The sequence below is a fragment of the Leopardus geoffroyi genome, chromosome B3 (assembly GCF_018350155.1).
Source record: "Leopardus geoffroyi isolate Oge1 chromosome B3, O.geoffroyi_Oge1_pat1.0, whole genome shotgun sequence".
NCBI classification, from domain to species: domain Eukaryota; kingdom Metazoa; phylum Chordata; class Mammalia; order Carnivora; family Felidae; genus Leopardus; species Leopardus geoffroyi.
The window spans coordinates 52,846,442-52,868,651 of record NC_059337.1 but is presented as its reverse complement, the minus strand read 5'-3'; the positions used below and the strand labels follow the sequence as shown (position 1 = coordinate 52,868,651).

General features: G+C 35.7%; 1 protein-coding gene across 5 annotated transcripts in view; it reads right to left on the bottom strand.

Moving 5' to 3' along the window:
- The window catches only part of DMXL2 (Dmx like 2), a 152,741-nt gene that overhangs the window by 78,058 nt on the left and 52,473 nt on the right, over positions 1–22,210 (bottom strand). For all 5 annotated transcript variants that reach the window (XM_045449743.1, XM_045449745.1, XM_045449742.1 and 2 more), the window contains 7 exons: positions 13,319–13,497; positions 11,247–11,430; positions 7,715–7,889; positions 2,682–2,921; positions 1,907–2,178; positions 569–1,265; positions 106–227 (listed from right to left, as the gene is read on the bottom strand). In XM_045449743.1, the coding sequence (XP_045305699.1) occupies positions 106–227; positions 569–1,265; positions 1,907–2,178; positions 2,682–2,921; positions 7,715–7,889; positions 11,247–11,430; positions 13,319–13,497 (1,869 nt within the window). The remainder of the gene's footprint in view (positions 1–105; positions 228–568; positions 1,266–1,906; positions 2,179–2,681; positions 2,922–7,714; positions 7,890–11,246; positions 11,431–13,318; positions 13,498–22,210) is intronic.

Here is a 22,210-nt window from a genome sequence, read left to right as displayed (position 1 = left end):
GAACATGTGCTCACCCCCCAAACTAACAAATAAAAGTCCTAGACAAAGTAAAAAGAGAATTCCTTATCAGCCTAGGTATTTTAACGAAGATTAGGAAATACTCACTGAAGATTCAGGATCTGATAATTCATCCAATAATTTCCTTGCATCCACCACTGCTTGATAGAGTCTCAAATTTTTGCCATCAGAAGCAACAAAGCAAGCACTTGCAGAATTGCAATACGTGCCTAAAGAAAGTAAATGCTCTGCATTATATTATGTGGTTTATTTTTATTTTTGGCTGAAGTAGGAGAAACTTATATTCACACTTTTCTTTTTAGGCAGAACCATAGTCCAGAATCATAATTAAACAGATAAAATTAACGGATATAAAATTATTAACAAAAGAATTCAATAGAAAATAGATGATGAGAGGGGAAAAAATTAAAAACAAATTTTTGAACAAACTTCTGGAAATTCTAAACATAAGTCTAAAAATCCTTCTACTAATGACAAATATAAATCATTTTATGTATTAAAAAAAAGTTTAAAAGCTCTTATTAATTTCACAATTAAAATGAACACTTACCAAGACAATAGCTGGGAATAAGAGTCGGAAGCCAAGCAACATTAGAGAAGGCTGATGTATGTAAAGAGTTAATTCGAGCCAATTCTGATACTCCTCCAGTGTAGGACAAAGGTCCTATTGGGTCTACACGCCACAGAATAAGTTCACTATATATTGCATTTGGGTCATGAAATGTACGCGTCGCTGCATTTCTAAGAGGTTGTTTTGAGGAACCTTTTATATGTCTTATGGGATCCATTAGTCTACTTAACTTATTGTCTGAGTCCCACTGACAGTCCAACTCAGGAGTCAGCAGAGCATTATGATGTGAAGATGTCAGTAACAACGGCAAAACTGAATGACATGCCAAGTCATTGAGGTGAAATCGATGGCCACAGTATCTAAATTTGTGAGATACAGTCAGAACAGTGGTAAAGGCAGACTTATCTGCAAAAGTGACTGCCCACTGATTTAAAGAACCATCTATGTGTTTAGAGACCATCATTACTGTGGGAGCTAAAATGTTCATATTTGTACTGTGTGATCTAGAGTATGGTTGTGATCCATGAGGACTGCCTACAGCCATCATCTCGTGGTGTAACAGGGTGTGGGGAGGATCTTTTGTAGCATTTATACAGGCATACATCATGATATTTTTACTAAGAGAGCTTGCATCACCAGATGGAAATGCTACAGGAATCCGAGAAGAGAAAGAAACCTGAAAAACACAATAATATGATTCAATGTAAGTAGTTTTACGCCTCTCAAAAAGTCTTCCAAAAATACTTCTATTTTCAAAATGTCAAATCTCAGTTTCCTAGCAAAAACTATCATTTTCAACCTCTTTATGGTCTAATGCCTTGCCTCTATTTATGTAATATCATATCTCTATTCACAGCCTAAGAGAAGCCTGAAGAAAAAAGTTCAAGTGCCTTGCTTGTACAGCTGAATGACCACAACCACAACTCTAAATAGAAATGAAGTTCAGGAACATAACAGAAAAAGGTAGCTAGATTTAGTTAATAAAACTGGGGGGAGGGGCGCTCATCCTGAGTCACATTTTTAGGGTGGTTTCTTAAGTTTATTCAAAACATTGTGAATTCCTAGGGGGAAAAAAACCCCAACACATATATATTCAAATAGTCCATATAACATTTCAAAGCCCAGTTCGCTTTACTTTGAATTAACCAGGTTTATTAAATTTGTGGTCATTGATCCCCCCCTCGGTGACAAGAACAAGTATTCTCTTCTCAGTTGCTTCTCAAAACAAATCTTTTGAGTATTTCTGAAAAGATGGTTCATCTGAATAGTATCTTCATTTTTAAGAAATGTAATAATTGCTTCATCAGTAAAATATACCTGGACTTGTCTAAATATTCCAGGATTATATTCATCCAAATACTTTACATGCCACACTAGGAAGGTACCATCTACAGGGTGTATAGTAAAAAGCATGTCAGGATTCTTATTCCATTCAGTTAGCAGCATTTCAATCTTCCGATCAAGCAGGACCGTGGGCAGTGGCATTGGTACACTGGGTCGTGAAAAGGTTCTAGGACTTCCCTCTCTTTCTCCATCTTCATGTTCTGATGATCCTGTACCTGCCTCAGATTCTCTATCCAGGGATAATTCTGAATCAGAAAATAAATTTATCAGAACACACTAATTTATCAGCATATACTAATAACACTATAAAAATTCATCTACATACTCGACTATGTATGCTGTGTATAACATAGCATACTATCTTTAGAAACTATGAATTCTTTTTCCAATTTATGGCTGGGGGAGGCAGGGGTAGAAAAAACAAAGAAGGAAAACATTTTCTAGTCTTAAGTGAAATTTACTATTATTTCTTACTTTTAAAGAAATCAAATTTTCATTCATACTATCATTATTACCATTAGCAAAACATGTTCCCCAAAAAAGAAAATGCCTTCCAACGGTTTACATTACTCAAAGCAATATATGTATAACAAAGCATACAGAGCTAGATAGCAGATAGTCAGTAAATATTAATGGAATGAACAGAAAAGTAAAAAAAGAAGAGCAGGAAGGAAGGATTATAAGCTACAAGTGGTATCACAAAGCTGTTAACTTGCCAAAAAGAAAAATCTGAAGATGGAATACTAACCATGGTCTAGTTTCATATGCAAACCCCTCTCTCTTTCCTCCTGTGAACGTTCCTCATCTTCTCTATCTCCTTCGTCACTTTCATGATCTACCTGCTTCTCAGAAAGTTTTCGTAATTGCTGCATAAATATTTCAGTAGATGATGTAAAATGAAACTCCTTGTTGTTTAACCAATGAACCACAAAGCCCCCATTTCCATCATCAATGTTAAATACAGTGCCAACCAAGACATTTGGAATATCTGTGGGGAAAAAAGGTAGGATTTCAACATGAATTTTTAATGTCTGTAAAAAGATTACCAAGTACTAATAAAGACTATTCTATACTTATACAGAAAAGATGCTAAACAAGTCAACTCTAGTAGGATTTGTAAAAACTTTAATTGAATTTAATGGTAAATGTAAATGCTAAGAATTAATGAGATAGACTTAAATTACTAACTTAAAAATCAAATATACCAAATGCATGAACCTTTATTAAATCCTGCTTTCAGGATGGAGGAACAAAAAAATAAAACAGAAAAGCAGCCATAAAAGACATTTCTGAAACAACTGAGAATTTAAATTTATTTATTTAATATTTATTTATTTATTTTGAGAGAAAAATAGAGCTCACATGTGAGTGGGATAACAGCAGAGAGAGAGAGAGAGAGAGAGAGAGAGAGAGAGAGAGAGAGAGAGAATCCCAAGCAGGCTCCACACTGTCAGCATAGAGCCCGATGTGGGACTCAAACTAACAAACCATGAGATCATGACATGGGCCAAAAGCAAGGGTGGGACGCTTAACCAACTGAGCCACCCAGAAAACCCTAAAGAAATTTAAATTTAAATATGAACTGGGTATTAAAGATTATGGAATTACTTCTAATTTTCTTAGGCATAGTAATGACATTGTAATCATGTGAGAGAATTTCCTTATTATTAGGAGATACCTTCTGAAGTATGTAAGAGTGATATGCCATAATTTACTTCGAAAAGATTAAGGAAAAATTTCACTCAACATGTCACCCTCCTCCAACATATATATACTGAGAGAATAAAGCAACTGGGGCAAAATGTTAGCTGTTATTGTTCTATGTAGAATACATGAGTATTCACTGTACTATTCTTCCAACTTTTCTAAATGTTTGAAACTAAAAAGTTGGAAGAATATAATGCTGAAGAAAAAAGGAAGACAAGCAAATTTCTAAGTACAGCAGGCTTCCTCTATTTGGAGTAACTAAGTTCACAATATAGATTAGTTCATGTAAAATAGTATAACTTAAAAAATTAATCTCCTTAACCCCAATTCATATTGGAAATAACTGATTCTATAAAAAGCAAAACAAACAACGACAAAAAAAAACCCCACAAAACACTGTCCCCTATAAAGACATGAAAGTCTAAAAATCCACAGGGTGGGGCACCTGGGTGGCTCAGTGGGTTGAGCGTCGAACTCTTGATTTCAGCTAAGGTCATTATCCCAGGGTCATATCCCCAGGGTGGTGGGATCCAGCCCCACGTCAGGCTCCATGCTGAACATGGAGCCCGCTTAAGATTTACTCTCTCTCAGGACGCCTGGGTGGCTCAGTCAGTTAAGCATCCGACTTGAGTTCAGACCATGATCTCTCAGTTCCTGAGTTTGAGCCTTCCATCAGGCTCTGTGCTGACAGCTCAGAGCCTGGATCCTGCTTCAGATTCTGTGTCTGTGTCTCTCTGTGCCCCTCTTCTGCTCACACTCTCTCTCAAAAATAAATAAACGTTAAAAAAAAATTTTTTTAAGATTCACTCTCTTCCTCTGCCCTTCTCCCCCACCATGCTCTAAGAAACTTAAATTTAAATTTAAAAATAAAAATAAAAGTAAAAATGCACAGGATATTCTGGTAGAGTCCTGTTAATAAATACCAATGTTAAATAAAGTTCCAGGTTGTTCTATTTTTCTAATTCCTGGATGACAGTCCTGGTCTTCTGATAAAAATGAAATAAATCATATAAAACAGGACTTGTACATTTAGAATACTATAAAACAACACATCCCCTATGTACCTATGTAGTTTTCTTGCTAAAAATGTTTCACCTAAACCTTAACATAAATATTCAGACTGCAAGATGCTATGAAAGATAACAGAGATAACTTCTTTGTGACAGAAGAGATGTTTTTTGACAACTGAGAGGAACTATAGAATAGAGTTTAAAAGAAATGACAATCAAATGCATAAAATCATCTATACCTTAATATGAACTATATATTAAATATAATCTTATCCATGTTCCTTACATGTAATAACAGTATTGTAGTAATGGAGAAAAATCTTTCTATTAGAAGCCACATTTTTTTTTTGCAGATAAAAATGTCTATATATTTAAAATAAACAATTAGGAAAAAAAAACAAAAACCAAAAAACACTGCCACCTATTGCAAGCTATTGTGCTCTATTAGAAGACACATTTGAAACATTTAGGCAATGTCATAAAATATTTAGGGGATAAAGAATAACGACAGTGACAACTTTACTTTCAAATGGCTCAGCCAAAAATTAGGGAAGAGGAAGCAAAGATATACATCCATAGCAGAAGGGGAGAGTAAAAGCATACAAGATATTAATGGGGTATATGGGTATTCACTGAACTATGCTTTCAGCCTTAACATAAATTCAAAAAGTTTCCCGAAGGGCGCCTGGGTGGCTCAGTCAGTTAGTTGAGCATCTGACCTTGATTTCAGCTTAGGTCATGATCTGAAGGTTTGTGGGATCGAGCCCCAGGTTGGGCTTTGCACTGAAAGCATGGAGCTGGCTTGGGATTCTCTCTCTCCCCATCTCTCTCTGTCCCTCACTTGCTCCCACTAGCGCTCTCTCTCTCTCAAAATAAATACACTTAAAATAAAAAAAAAAGTATCATGAAGAAAGGTGAAGAAGGGGAAGAGTCCTACAATACAAAATTATTTACATTTAGTAATCAATTTGGTGAAACTAAGTGTTATATTTACATACAGTACCTGTAAATGCATGGTGTTAAATACTTTAACAAAATGATTTTTAAAAGAGTATGTACTAAGTAAAAATGAATAAAACTAGATAAAAGGTGAAGAGTATTTAATAAAGATGCTGAAAGACAAGGTCCAAGGGCTACAAGAACATATCCAGTACCTACACTCAAACAATGTGAGAGAATACCTACTCACAAGGAACAATTCTGTGATCCTATTCCATTTGATTAGGGTAGTATATACAGTTAAAAAGTCATCCTTTCTAATGTGTGTTGAATTTACTGCATACCATCACTAATTGCATTCTATTTGAAGTCAGATCTTCATCACAGTCAATGATTCAAAAAAAAATTTTTTTAATGTTTATTTTTGAGAGAGAGAGAGAGAGAGAGACAGAGTGCGAGTGGGGGACAGTCAGACAGAGAGGGAGACGCAGAATCCAAAGTGGGCTCCAGGCTCCAAGCTGTCAGCACAGAGCCCGACGCAGGGCTTGAACTCACAAACAGTGAGATCAGACCTGAGCTGAAGTCGGCCGCTTAACCAACTGAGCCATCCAGGTGCGCCTACAGTCAATAATTCAAGATAAATTTCCTTTAAAAAGGTTAAAAATTTACAAATATCTAAAACCAGTAACATTCTGAAAATAAGTTAATATTATAAAGATGATCTTAGAATACAATTAAGATGTGAGATCAGTGAGCAAAATAATGTTTAACCAGCTAGCAAAACACTATCCAAGAGAAATAATGCAAACCACAAATGCAAGGCACATAGGTAATTTTTATTTTAGTAACTGCATTATAAAAGGTAAAAGAAATAAACAATTTTAATATTTTATTTCACCCAATATACATAAAATATTATCTCAACAGGTAATCAATATGAAATAAAGATTTTACATTCTTTTATTGTACTAAGTCTTAGAAATCCAGTATGTATTTTACAGCATAACTCTAAATATGGGCTGGCCATAATTCAAGTGCTTAAAGAGCTACACATGGCTACTGGCTACTGTACTGGACAGCACATATGCAGAGCCACTGTTACAATGTGGGGGGGAGGGTCCTAAAGATCACCTTTTTTGGAACTGTGTTTACTAAATATCATGTCTATATAACCAGACATTTAAACTCCTCTAGGGCGCCTGGGTGGTTCAGGCAGTTAAACGTTAAGTGTCTGACTTCCATGATCTTACTGTCCACGGGTTCGAGGCCCGTGTCTTGCTCTGTGCTGACAGCTCAGAGCCTGGAGCCTCAGATTCTGTGTATTCCTCTCTCTCTCTGCCCCTCCCCTGTTCACGCTCTGTCTCTCTCTCTCTCAAAAATAAACATAAAAACTTTTAAAAAATAAATTCTGCACTCAGAAGCAATATATCGATTTCCATTCCAATAAAATATGTCTGTAACTTTATACAAATGTAGTTAGTTCTACCAGCAATGTAATATGAAATTATCTATGGGCCTTCTCATATGATTTTCATGCACAAAGAAAATAATGCCCTTAAATAGAAGTTTTCAAACATGCTTTGGCCAACACAACTTGCCTCAAAAACACTTCTCAACCTCATAGCAGGAAATGGGCAAAAAGAAAATACCGAGGTTAGAAGAAAAAATATCTTTCCTTAGTGTAGGAGAAGAAAGTCTATGGGAACAGAAAACAAGATATGCTGAAATATAAAGAAAACTATGTAAAAAATATATTTAGATTAAGTTACAAAGAAGAGTTGAGAAGATTAATAGTGAAAATATAAAAAGCAGGGAAATCACTCCAATTACACTGCTACCACTTGTGCTCCCAGGTTCAACTAAAGCTCTAATTTATGTAGAACCTTTCCTATATACTAGACAAACAGAGGTGTCCCAAAAATACTTATTTGAAGTTGTTTCCTAAGAATCACTTAGTCTCAATTTAAGAAATGGCACTTTATATTATCTTCCTAATGAATTAAGAAGTATTTTTAAAGGAAACACGGAGTATTAAAATATGGGAGTTCTAAAAGTAGTCTCACTTTTCTATTTATTTATCTCATTTCAGCATATTTATAGGAAATAAAGCTTTAGTATTACTTACCTGTGGCAGGATTGATGCTTGCTGCAATGTGGAAATGACACAGTGCATTTGCATGGTGGGAAATGTGTCTCTGAACTTCATGTGTTGCCATCTGGTCAGGCATTAATTCTGTGTGAGTTACAAGAACAGAAGACCTCCTCTGTCCTTTTCTTAAATTTTTCAAATGGTGTATTGTCTAAAATAGAAAAATAATTGCTAAAGCCAACTCTGAAAAGTCTAATAAATGCTGATCAAAGTATTTTTGATTATTAAGGATTTTATAATTTTCCTCTCTGTAAAATCTGAACACTTTAAAGGAAACTTTCTTAACTTCAACTGAAAAATTCTAATATATTCACCCCAGTTTTTGTAAATTTTATAGTACAAGGCAGAATACAAGAGTACAAGGCAAAAATACTCATTATCTATAGAAATTTCTTTTTTTTTTAATTTTTTTTTTTTTAGTGTTTATTTATTTTTGAGAAAGACAGAGACAGAATGAAAGTGGGTTAGGGGCAGAGAGAGAGGGAGACACAGAATCAGAAGCAGGCTCCAGGCTCTGAGCTGTCAGCACAGAGCCCAATGTGGGGCTCAAACTCACAAACCATGAGATCATGACCTGAGCCAAAGTTGGTCGCTCAACCGACTGAGCCACCCAGGCGCCCCTATCTATAGAAATTTCTATTAAGATCAGGAGTCCCAGGGTGCATGGGTGGCTCAGTTAAGCAGCCGACTAGTGATTTCGGCTAATGTCATGATCTCATGGTTCATGGGATCAAGCCCTGCACCGGGCTCTACAATGACAGCACACAGCCTACTTGGGATTCTCTGTTTCCCTCTCCCTCTTCTCCTCCCTCTGCTAGCACACACGCTCTCTTCTCTCAAAATAAATAAGTAAACATTTTTTAAAGAGAAAAGATTAGGAGTCCCAAGTCTAGGTTTTTCAGGATATCCCACTACTGAGATAAAATTTACTAGTCAAAACAAAACAAAACAAAAAAAAAATTCTGAATCTTCCTATCAGGAAGAAAAGTATTTCTCCCTAAAATTCTCACAACTAACTACATGGTTACAGGCAAATCATATACAATCCCTATTACAAAGAAAAAAAAAATAGAGTACAAAAATACAGAATAAGGAGAATTTACTTAGGTAGGTGTAGCCAGGAAATATCTCACAAAAAGTGTTGATCTATGGGATTTGTTTAAATTGAGGTGTATCTATATGATAAAAATTCTCCACTAGCATCCTCAATCATCTGAACTATTTTATTTTACTTTATTTTTTAAAGTTTATTTTTAGGGGCACCTAAGTGGCTCAGTAGGTTAAGCATCAGACTTTGGCTCAGGTGATTATCTCGCAGTTCTTGAGTTCGAACCCCACGTCAGGCTCTGTGCTGACAGCTCAGAGCCTGAAGCCTGCTTCAGATTCTGTCTCCCTCTCTCTGCCCCTCCCCCAATCTCACTCTCTCTTTTAAAAATAAATAAAACATTTAAAAAAAATAAAATTTATTTTTATTTATTTTGAGAGAGAGAGTGCAAACAGGGGAGGGGCAGAGAGAGAGACAGACAGACAGAATCCCAAGCAGGCTCCTCCCTGTGCAGAGCCCCATATGGGGCTCAAACCCATGAACCACAGTATCATGACCTGAACGGAAATCAAGAGTCAGACGCTTAACTGAATAAGCCTCCCAGGTGCCCCTGAACTATTTTAAAAAGAAAAGATCTCTACACCATAACCCCAATTCACAGTACTTCCTTATCCTATCACTTACCCAAACCCCAATACCATGATTTACAATAATTTCCAATTCTATTCCTTTGTTCCACACAGTTAAACAAAATGTGGTGTCCTCTCAATTCTTTCTGAATTAAAGTAATCTATCTGGTCCTTCCTTTCAATTTCCACAACCCTTACCCCTTTTCATATGAAAAATAGTATCAGGTCTATGGTGTGTCCTCTATCTTATTATTTTAAATTATATTGGCAAGGCTGGTTGATTATTTTCTCCTAGGAACAAAATGTATAATTTAAGTATATAAAGAATTATATAGACCTCGCAATTAGGAGTTTCATATGAAAGGATGTCAGAAAGAAAGGTAAGCTTATGGATCAGACAATTAAGCTTTTTCTGTTAAAAACAATTTTAACTATTAATAACATTACTAAAAGGTTGCAAAAATTTGTCAAATTACTCATTACATATGTTTATATTTTTGCTTTTATTTTATGTAGCAATTAGTAATTCAATTTAACACCTGAAAAGCAATATATAAGGTAACATGGAGGTAGATACAAAGATGTCTCAAAGCACTTAGGCTCCAAAAGTTCATCTGTAATTTAAAGATAAAATGTTACATAGGTATATATAAATGACCACAAACATGCAGTAAATTAAGTACTTTGTCTTGTTAAATTTCAATAAACATTAAAACAAAATACAACTTTAACTGTTCTGACCTTTTAATTTCATTTATGTTTTGAATTTTGGAAGAAAAAAATGTATAAATACTGCCCAATCACAGATAGTATCAGAAGAAGCCTACTTTATATAAAACTTTTAAGAAGCACATCCTCAGTCTATCAAACCCCAGAAAATATTTCTGCTTGCTAAAACAGCAAAGCATTTTGGCTACACAACCATGAAACTGTTCATGTAAATACAAAATGTAAAAACATAATTAGTAATGTAGAGAGATGCTTATAACACATTAAGTATAAAAAAGCAAGTTATAAAACCTTAGTGTATAATATTATCTCAATCTTGTAAATACAAAAAAAATACACATACACACATAACTGGAGTAACTGGATTATAAATTCCACATTTTCTCTAATTTTAAAATAACACATATTCTTTGTATAGTAAAAAGTCACATGGAAAAAGTAAGAAAATGTTAATAACCGAGGTTTGTTTTAATAAATTTCTGGTAATTTTCAAAAATGTGTTTATCTCATTTTTTTCCCTAGTCATAATGGACACAAAGTTTATATTATAAATAATCTAATTTTATAGGAAGCACTTTTATTTCATATATGTTGCATTTAAAAATTAGAAAAATTATTTCACTTTCCTAATATTAAGCCATAAAAATTATAAAGCAATTATACAAAAGTTGACTTGTGTTTAATATCTCAGCGTCTTTATTCTTAAGAATCAAATAGGCATTTTTAATTATAACACAAAAGTAAATTTTAATCCTCATAAACAAAAGCAAAACATTTTTTAATTACAACTAATTTCAGAGATCTTTATGTGTTTTACTAATCAAAACTGCTTATCCCAATAGATTTTCATATGTGACATGCAAAATGAAAAAATTAAAATTATACTATTCACCTGGACTACATGTTTAAGATCATTACTATTGCACTGGGCTTTTAAGTGGCATAAAATGAGCAGTCTTACAAGCATAAAACAAATTAGTGAGAATTACTTATTATTAATTTCATCATTACATGTACCATGTGCACTATCTTCATTTTAGCTTATAAATTCCCATCAAACTCACATAACTTCAAAATTTATTTACCATCTTAAATAATACAGTACCTCAAGAGCATGCTGAATTCTATCTTTGTGTCTTCCAGCATGAGTGAGGTTGCTGGCAACACTAGAAGTGGTAGTCTCACAAATCTGCTCACCCAAAAGACAATCTTCTGGTAATAAGGTTTCTGCCCAGAGTCGGCAGACACCATCATGGCATGAAGTTAATAACACATTACAGACAGAACCTCTAATGACAAAGAGAAAGAAACAAAATCAGTGCCACTGATTAAATGCTATTAATATTTGGTTCTTCACAAATAAAAATAGCATCAGTGCACCAAGAGTAGTTATTTTTCCAGTAATGGTAATGGATTTACACAGGCTATTTCACAGTCTTACCCAATCCCATTTATTACCTGTTCATACCTGCAAGGTGGAAGGCTGAATATAGGGCTGCAGTTACCATAAAATACAAAGAACCTAGCTATCCCTGACACCGTAACTCAATAAAATCATGTCTTGAACAGCTAAGCTAAATAACAGTATAGTATGCTTCCAATTGCTTAGAAATTACAGTGTATGGAGCAAGAGTGGTCAAAGAGCTTGAAATCATACACAGTACACTGTGAATGTGAACACCATAAAAACTAGGAAACAGTCTTGACAAAGGAAACAGATATTGATGCCCAATTATACACATGCTGCTTGACAACTGAGCTCTGCAGAAATATTAATATCTTCTAAACAAACAAACAGCAAGAGAAAACCTAATCATTGAAAATTACAGAATGACCATATTAAAACATCATTAAATGTAATTAAACTGTATGGCTTATGGGAGTACTTATATCATGTTGTATCATCCTTACCATCTAAAAGATTATAAACAGGTAACAAATGAGCATCTTCAAAATAAAACTTCAAGGATAATACAATTTCAAACTATAAATCAACTTCCATTAAGTTAAAATAACCAAAAATGTTACAGCATCAAGCAGCTAAAGTGACTTAACTGTTCATTATAAAATAACAAAAAATCACTCTCCCTTTAAAAAAACATGCTTACACAGAATCTGACTCAAAGGAAGTATTTTGCAAATGTTTTCAATAGATGCAAATAAGCAGAATAAACTTTTTATTTAGATTTCAAAAATGTACGAATTCTCTTGGGGCACCTGGGTGACTCAGTCAGTTAAGCATCCAACTTCAAATCAGGTCATGATCTCACAGTTTCAGTTCGAGCCCCGCATTGGGCTCTGTGCTGACTGCTCAGAGCCTGGAGCCTGCTTCAGATTCTGTGTCTCCTGCTCTCTCTGACTTGCCCCTGTTCATGCTTGCTCTCTCTCTCTCTCTCTCAAAAATAAACATTTTTTAAAAAATGTATGAATTCTCCATTCACTGAACACCTCTATAATGTGTGCTATATTTCCCATCAGGTGTAAACAGATCACAGATGAAATAACCTCCCTTCAAATATAAATACAGATTTCTAAGCAAGTTGTTTTATAATTATATATATGATACAGGAATCATTTGTATAAGCTGTTCTACAGTTTGTTTAATTTTCTAAATACTTTTCAGAGATGCTGAATAGTGACAAAAATTTATAATATTAAATTCTTTGAGAAGGCTCTGTACATGGCCCTAAGAAAAACCTAGATACTTTATTCCCTGTGTATGATATGCTTTCCTACCATGTGTATTACTGACTGTTTACTACCATGTTTTATTTTTCTTCAAAGTGTGCTTTTCTGTTACCTGCAAACATTTCCTTCCTGGAATCTTTTACTACTGCTGCTACCACTAACAATATCAGCTAACACTGCCTAAGCACATACTACGTGCAAACACTTTCAATCAATATTTACATACACTAACACATTGAGTCTCACTACCACTTTCTGAGTTAGGTACTATTACCTACAGAGAAGAAAACTGAGGTATAGAGAGCTTAAGAAATTTAGGCAAAAGCTCACAAAGCAAATAACAACAACAGGATTTGAATTCAGGCAGTTAACACCCAGAGCCTATGCTCTTCAATTTCACCAGTCAGCGCAGTAAAAAGACCTTTGTTTTCATTATTTTTACAAATACATAAGCAAACAAACCAAAGTTATAGGACGCATTTGTCTAACCTGGGCATATACTTGCTAGTTTTACGCCATGAAAAACCTGACACAGCTCGAGGGTGTGCCAAATAAACAAAGGAAAACTGGGTAGACGCCTGTCTCCTTTTCACCTCATGATGATCCTGAGGTATAATTGAGGATTTCCAGCCAGTCATAGGATACCACACTTTCAAAAGACAATCATCCTGCAAAAATATATAGGTCAATATAAAATTAATCTGAATATATAAAACTCAAAACATAAGTGATCTGAAGAAACTTTAAAAATGAACCTACCTATAAAAATTAACATGTAACCTTTATATAGTACAAACTCAAATGTAAAATGATTACTCTAAAGAATACTTCTCTTGAAAAATAAATGGGCAGTTTGCTCATTATCAATCTCCTCTGCATAAGGGTGGTTTTCAAATAGAGACTGAAGCCAAATTCCCTCATTTAAATATTCAGGAGTCACAGTAGAGAAGATTCTGAAACCAGATGCCCTTGGATAAGATAAGAAAGGATAAGAACGATGCCATGTCATCAGTCACTGTTATCATCCTTTCCTTTTTGAAGAGATCTGTAAGGGCAAAACCAATCCTTTTTAAATATGAACTGCTTTGGGGTGCCTGGGTGGCTCAGTCGGTTGAGCGTCTGACTTCAGCTCAGGTCATGATCTCACAGTCTGTGGGTTCGAGCCCCACATCTGGCTCTGTGCTGACAGCTTGGAGCCTGCTTCAGATTCTGTGTCTCCCTCTCTCTCTCTGCCCCTCCCCTGCTCATGCTGTCTCTCTCTGTCTCAAATATAAATAAAAAAACATTTTAAATAAATAAATAAATAAATAAATAAATAAATAAATAAATAAGAACTGCTTCTTAGACTCTAAGTTAGGAATCAGCAAGCTTTCCCTTGGGCCAGACAGTAAGCTTTACAGACCACACAACCTCTGATACAGATTCTTCTTTTTTTTTTTCTTACAACTCTTTAAAAATGTAAATACCACAATTTTCTGATCCCCCACTCTAAACGAAGTGAAGGCATTTAGGAATCACCTCTATGCCCACTTAATAATATATTTACAAGCGTAACAATAGGCACTAACTTTACCATTTTACTTAGCTCTAAGAATTTTGTTAAAGGCCCAAATAATTTTCTTATTTAACAGAAACTATTTGCTTTATACTGTTTTATCCTCAATAGTGAATAGAGCCGTAAGGGAAATAATAAAATGATATAATTCATGCAAAAATCTCACCCTAAGAAACAATGAAATTATGTATTCCTGGAAAGTGTGTATAGGTCTAAATACTATCACCTGGACTAGACAAACATTTCTGGTTTTTTACCATCTTGGTACTCATTTTCAATTTATACTGCATAACGTAGATTTCTTTTATTTTATTTTATTTTTTATTTTTATTTATTTTTGAGAGAGAGAGAGAGACAGAGTGTGAGGAGGGGAGGGGCAGAGAAAGAGGGAGACAAAGAATCTGAAACAGGCTCCAGGCTCTGAGCTGTCAGCACAGAGCCCAACATGGGGCTCAAAGTCACAAACCGCGAGATCATGACCTGAGCTGAAGGTCACTTAACTGACTTCAGCTCGGACACTTAACTGACTGAGCCACCCAGGCACCCCTGTATATTTCTACTAAGGTATCATTTGAGTATGTGAATGATACAGCAAATCTCATTAAGTGCTTAGTGTGAGACAAGCACTGAACAATGTACTCGTTCGTTGCTTTCCTCCAAGTACTTTTGTCAACTTAGCATCATTTTCACCTGATCAAATGTACTACATAATCTATAGCAGTGGTTTTAGGCCACATACCATAACAAACACAGAGACACCTCAGAGCCCCCTCAGGATTCATAAAGGAAAGGCAGAGCGCCTCCATGAGTAGATGGCCTCCTAGCCCCTTTCTCCCATCCCACCAGCATGCCCTCACTCAAATTGAGCAGCCCCACTGTCATCTATTACTGCCTAAAACTAAAACCACACAAAAGTGAATCAGAAATCATTAACAGAAAGATAGCCAGAAAATTTCCAAATATTTGAAAACTAAACAAAACACTTTTAAATTACAAAGAAATTTTTTAAATATGTTGAACTGAATGAAAAGGATAGCAAAATATCAAAATTTGGGGGAGGCAGCTACATTAGTGCTTAAAAGGAAATGTACTGCTTTAAATGCTTATATCAGAAAAGGAGAAAGGTCCCAAATCAATGGTCTAAGCTTCTACTTGAAGCATCATGTAAAGAAGAACAAAGTGGACCCCGAGTAAATAAATGTAATTGTAAGAAAGAATGGAAATCAATGAAATTAAATACAAAGAAAAGCTAGTGAAATCAATGAACCCAAAGCTACTTTTTGAAAATATCAATAAAACTGATAATAATCTATTTAGAGTGATCAAAAATGTTTAGAGAAAAACACAAATTACCATTATCAATCATGAAAGGAGGGACATGATTACAGACCTTATAAAAACTAAAAGAATAATGAGCGAATACTATGAACAATTTTTCCAAATAAATCCAATAATTTAGTCTAAATGGACAAATTTTTTGAATGACAATTTCAAAAATGGACAAAGAAACAGAAAACCTGAATAGCTCTACAGCTCTGGATCAATTAAAATTGTTTAATTCAAAATTTGGTTGTTCCAGTTTCGAGAAGAATGCTGGTGCAATTTTGATTGGGATTGCATTGAATGTGTAGATAGCTTTGGGTAGTATTGACATTTTGACAATATTTATTCTTCCAATCCATGAGCAGGGAATGTCTTTCCATTTCTTTATATCTTCTTCAATTTCCTTCATAAGCTTTCTATAGTTTTCAGCATACAGATCTTTTACATCTTTGGTTAGATTTATTCCTAGGTATTTTATGCTTCTTGGTGCAATTGTGAATGGGATCAGTTTCTTTATTTGTCTTTCTGTTGTTTCATTGTTACTCTGGAAAGCAGTGTGGAGGTTCGTCAGAAAATTAAAAATAGACCTACCCTATGACCCAGCAATAGCACTGCTAGGAATTTACCCAAGGGATACAGGAGTACTGATGCACAGGGGCACTTGTACCCCAATGTTTATAGCAGCACTCTCAACAATAGCCAAATTATGGAAAGAGCCTAAATGTCCATCAACTGATGAATGGATAAAGAAATTGTGGTTTATATACACAATGGAGTACTACATGGCAATGAGAAAGAACGAAATACGGCCCTTTGTAGCAACGTGGATGGAACTGGAGAGTGTGATGCTAAGTGAAATAAGCCATACAGAGAAAGACAGATACCATATGGTTTCACTCTTATGTGGATCCTGAGAAACTTAACAGAAACCCATGGAGGAGGGGAAGGGAAAAAAAAAAAAAAAAGAGGTTAGAGTGGGAGAGAGCCAAAGCATAAGAGACTCTTAAAAACTGAGAACAGGGGCGCCTGGGTGGCTCAGTCGGTTAAGCGGCCGACTTCGGCTCAAGCCATGATCTCGCGGTCCGTGAGTTTGAGCCCCGCGTCAGGCTCTGTGCTGACAGCTCAGAGCCTGGAGCCTGTTTCAGATTCTTTGTCTCCCTCTCTCTGACCCTCCCCCATTCATGCTCTGTCTCTCTCTGTCTCAAAAATAAATAAACGCTAAAAAAATTAAAAAAAAAAAAACAACTGAGAACAAACTGAGGGTTGATGGGGGGTGGGAGGGAGGGGAGGGTGGGTGATGGGTATTAAGGAGGGCACCTTTTGGGATGAGCACTGGGTGTTGTATGGAAACCAATTTGACAATAAATTTCATATATTGGAAAAAAAAAAAATTTGGAACCTTTCACCAAAACAAAAACAGAAACAAAAGAAAAACCCTAAAACTACAACCAAAACTCTAGGCCCATTGATGAATTTTACCAAATTTAGAGAAGAAATAGCACCAGTTCTATATAAATTGTTGCATAAAATTGAGAAAAAGGTCTCACTGTATAAAACCAGTATTATTACCCAGATACCAAAACCAAAGACATAAGACAACTTTAAGGAACTATCTTTCATGAATATAGCAAGCCCAATCCAGCAATATATTAAAAAAAAAAAAATCATTATCAAGTGGAGTTTATCTGAGCAAAGTGAATTTAACATTTAAAAATCAATCTCTGGGGTGCCTGGGTGGCTCAGTCAGATGAGCATCTGACTTCAGCTCAGGTCATGATTTCACAGTTCGTGGGTTCAAGCCCCACATCAGGCTCTGTGCTGACAGCTCAGAGCCTGGAATCTGCTTGGGATTCTGTGCCTCCCTCTCTCTCTGTCCCTCCCCGGTTTGCAATCGATCTCACTCTCTTTGTCAAAAATAAATAAACATTAAAAAAATATTTTAAAAAATCAATCACTGTAATTTACCATCTTAAAAAAAGAAAACACAACTCCTATAATTATCTTAATATATACAGAAAAAGAAACTGACAAAAGTAAACATTAATTCATGAGGGAAATAAAAGCTGTTCTGCAAACTAGGAATAGAAGGAACAGAAAGGAATATCCTCAACCTAATTAAGTACATCTACAGTAAACCTACAATTGATGACATATATAATGGGGAAAGACTGAATGCTTTTCCTAGAAGTTGGTCCTAGTACTCTCAATAAGTTGAGCAAGGGAAAAAATAAATAGGAATAGCATAAAAATAGAAAATATTCACAGAAAAATAGAAAAAAACATACAGATTAGAAAGGAAGAAGTGAAATGGTCTTTTTTCACAAAACCCTAAGGAATCTACAAAAAAAAAAAAAAAAAAGAAAGAAAGAAAGAAAAAGAAAAGACTTAGACCTGATATCAAGGTCTTAAGACTAAAGATCAAAAGTCAAACAGCAATTTTCTTTCTACATGTTAGCAATCAATGGAAATATAATTTGTTTAAATGCCTTTTACATTAGGAAGATAAACTTAAATTATGTATAAGACATGTATGCTAAAAACTTTACAAAATACTGCTAAGACAAAGAAGACCTAAATAAAAAGTGAAACATACCATCTTCATGGATCTGGAAAACAAATTTTACTGATCCAATTCTTCCCAAACTGATCCATAAAGATACAATGTGAACATAACCAAAATCACAGCAGGCTTATTGGTAGAAACTGACTGCCTTCTAAAATTTGTATGACATCAAAGAAATAATACCACCAAAAATATAATGTTTATTTATATTTGAGAGTGTGAGCAGGGAAGGGGCAGAGAAAGAGAGAGAGAGAGAGAGAGAGAGAGGGAGAGAGAGAGAGAGAGAGAGAGAGAGAGAGAGAGAGAGAGAGAAAGACACAGAATCGGAAGAGGCTCACCAAAAATATTTTTAAAGAAAAATAAAGTTAGAGGACTTACACTACCCAATTTCAAAACTTACTATAAAGCTATGTAAAGTAGGAAAGATAGTAGAGTACAAGGATCCTGACCCTTACCTCCTTTAACAGAAACAACAAGGTCAACAATATGCACTGCAATTCACTCTGAAAACAACGTGAAGACTGGCAGAACACATCTTCCACAGCTAACCATAGAGATGACCACACTGAAAAGGGTAGGAAGGGCAGAGACTTGATGGAGAACCAAACCCTTGGCCTGGCTACCCACAAATAGGAGGAGCAAGGAGATCAGACCCCACACTAGACACCCCCAGCCCTGGAGACCTGCACTGAGAAAGTGAGTCCCCATAATATATGGCTTTAAAAATCAGCTGGGCTTAACTCCAAGATAGCCAGAGGCTATAGAAAAGTGAGTTTCTGCCCTTACAGAGCCAGTGTGCCAAATAACTCAGCTCAAGACACAGCATAAAAGAAGCAGACTGAAAACAGCCTAAGATATATGTGAAGAAGATACACTAATTTTAGAATGTGTGCCAGAGAAGCAGGGATTTGCAGGAGCATTCTCTGTCAACAAAAGTGCTGGCCAGCACCATTTTTTCTTGCTTTCCCCTATCCTAGATAGCCAGAAGCTTTCCAGAGCCAGTCCTGACACTCCATCTGCCAGCATGCTCTGCCTAGAGTACTCCTACAACCTGCCCCAACCAACCAGCCAGCCCTAGCAGGCACACTTCCAAAGCAGCACCCAGCCCACCACACCAAGCTCAATGCATACACCCAGGATGAGTACACCCCCTAGCACAGCCACACAGGTCATAGCTCAACCACAAAGGAGGGTACACACAGCCCACACCGGGAAGCCCCTGGAAACCCCAGGGCACCTGGTTCTAGTGATCAGAGGGGACTGCACTGCAAAGTACCACAGAACCCGTTCTATATACAAGGCCACCACTATCAACACCAAGAGATACAGCTGACCTACCTAATACAAAGAAACAAACCCAAGAGAATTAGAGAAAATAAGAAGACAGAAGAATACGTCCCAAATGAAAGAATAAGACAAAATTACACAGCAAAAGAGCTAAACAAAACAGAGACAAGCAATACGCTCAATTAAGAGTTCAAAGTAATGCTCACAAAGATGCTCACCAGAAACTGAGAGAAGAGTGAATGAAGTCATTGAGAACTTCAACAAAGAGATAGAAAGTATAAAAAATAACCAATCAGAGGTGAAAAACACAATAACTGAAAAGAAAAATACATTAGAGAGACTCAACAGCAGATTAGAGGATAAAGAACGAATCAGCTAGTTGGAAGATACAATAATGGAAAGCATCCAAGCTGAACAGCATAAAGGAAAAAAGTCATAAAAAAAGAAGCTAGGTTAAGGGATCTCTGTGATATCATCAAGCATAGTAACATTCACATGATAAGGATCCTAGAAGAAGAAGAGAGAGAAGAGAATAGAAAACTTATTTGAAGAAATATTACCTAAAAACCTCCCTAACGTGGGGAAGGAAAACAGATATCCAGGCCCAAGAAGCAAAGAAAGCTCCAAACAAGATGAACCCAAGGAGGTCCACACCAAGACGCACAACAATGAAAATGGCAAAAATTAAAGATAAAGAGAGAATCATAAAAGCAGCCAAAGAAAATGGTTACATACAAGAGAAACTCCATAAGGTTATCAGCTGCTTATTTCAGCAGAAACTTTTGCAGGCCAATAGAGAATGGCAGGATATATTCAAAGCGCTGAAAAGAAGAAAAACTAAGAACACTCTACAATGAAGAATACTACAACCAAGAATACTCTACCAGGCAAGGTGATCATTCAGAACTAAAGGAAAGATAAAGAGTTTCCCAGACAAATAAAAGTTAATTAAAAAAGTTCATCACCTCTGAACCAGCCTTGTAAGAAATATTAAGGGAACTCTTTTAAGTAGAAAGAAAAGGCCATAATAGAAGAAAACTATAAAAGAAAAAACTTTTACTAGCAAAAATAAACATATAGTCAAGATAGTAAATCAATCACTTTCAAAGCTGGTGGAAGATTAAAACACAAAGGTAGTGAAATCAATTATACATACAAAAGTTGGTCAAGGTATATACAAAATTAAGAGATGTAAAATATGATATAATATGCATAAAACTTGAGTAAAAATGTAGTGCTTTTTTTTTTTTTTACATTTTTTATTTATTTTTGATAGAGAGAACACAAGTGGGGAAGGGGCAGAGAGAGACGGAGACACAAGATCTGAAGCAGGCTCCAGGCTCTGAGCTGTCAGCATAGAGCCCGACGCACGGCTCGAACGCACAAACCACGAGATCACGACCTGAGACGAGGTCGGACGCTTAACCGACTGAGCCACCCAGGCGCCCCTGTAGTGCTTTTATAACGTGTTTGAACTTAAACAAACATTAACTCAATACAGACTTATATAGAGTATTATATATAAACTCCATGGCAACAACAAACCAAAGATGCACAATAGATACACTAAAAATAAAGAAAGAATCCCAAATTTAACACTAAAGAAAACCATAAAATCACAGGGGAGAGAGCAAAAAAGAAACAGAGATGAACTATAAAGAAACTAGAATACAATGAACAAAATGGCAAGAAGTACATACCTATCAATAATTACTTTAACTGTAAATAATGCTATAATAAATACAGGAATACATATATCTTTTTAAATTAGTGTTTTGTTTTCTTTGGGTAAGTACCCATCAATGGAATTACTGGATCCTACAGTAATTCTACTTTTAATTTCTGAGAAACGTCCATACTCTTTTCCACAGTGGCTGTACTAGCTTGCATTCCCATTAACAGTGCACAAGGTTCCTTTCTCTCCACATCCTCGCCAACATTTGTTATTTCTTGTGTTTTTTATTTAAGCCATTCTGACAATTGTGAGGTGATCTCATTGTGGTTTTGATTTGCACATCCTGATGACTAGTGATGTTGAGCACTTTTCATTTGTCTGTTGGCCATCTGTATGTCTTCTTTAGAAAAATGTCTATTCAGGGGCACCTGGGTGGCTCAGTCGGTTGAGCGTCCGACTACGGCTCAGGTCATGATCTCTCGGTCTGTGAGTTTGAACCCCGGGCCGGGCTCTGTGCTGACAGCTCAGATCCTGGAGCCTGTTTTGGATTCTGTGTCTCCCTGTCTCTCCGACCCTCTCCCATTCATGCTCTGTCTCTCTATGTCTCAAAAATGAACAAACATTAAAAAAAAAAAAGAAAAATGTCTCTTCAGGTCCTCTGCCCATTTTTAATTGTATTATTTGGGGGGGAGGGGTTGGTGTGGAGTTGTACTAGTTTTTTATATATTTCATATACTAACCTTTTATCAAATATATAATTTGCAAATATCTTCTCCCATTTAGTAGATTGTGTTTTGTTTTGTTGATGATTGATGATTTCCTTCACTGTGCAAAAGCTTTTTATTCAGTACAGCTGATGTCATATGTGGAATTTAAGAAACAAAATAAATGTACAAAGGAAAAAAACGAAAAACCAGACTCTTAAATATAGAGAACTGGTGGTTTCCAGAGGGGAGGTCGGAGGGGTGGATGGGTAAA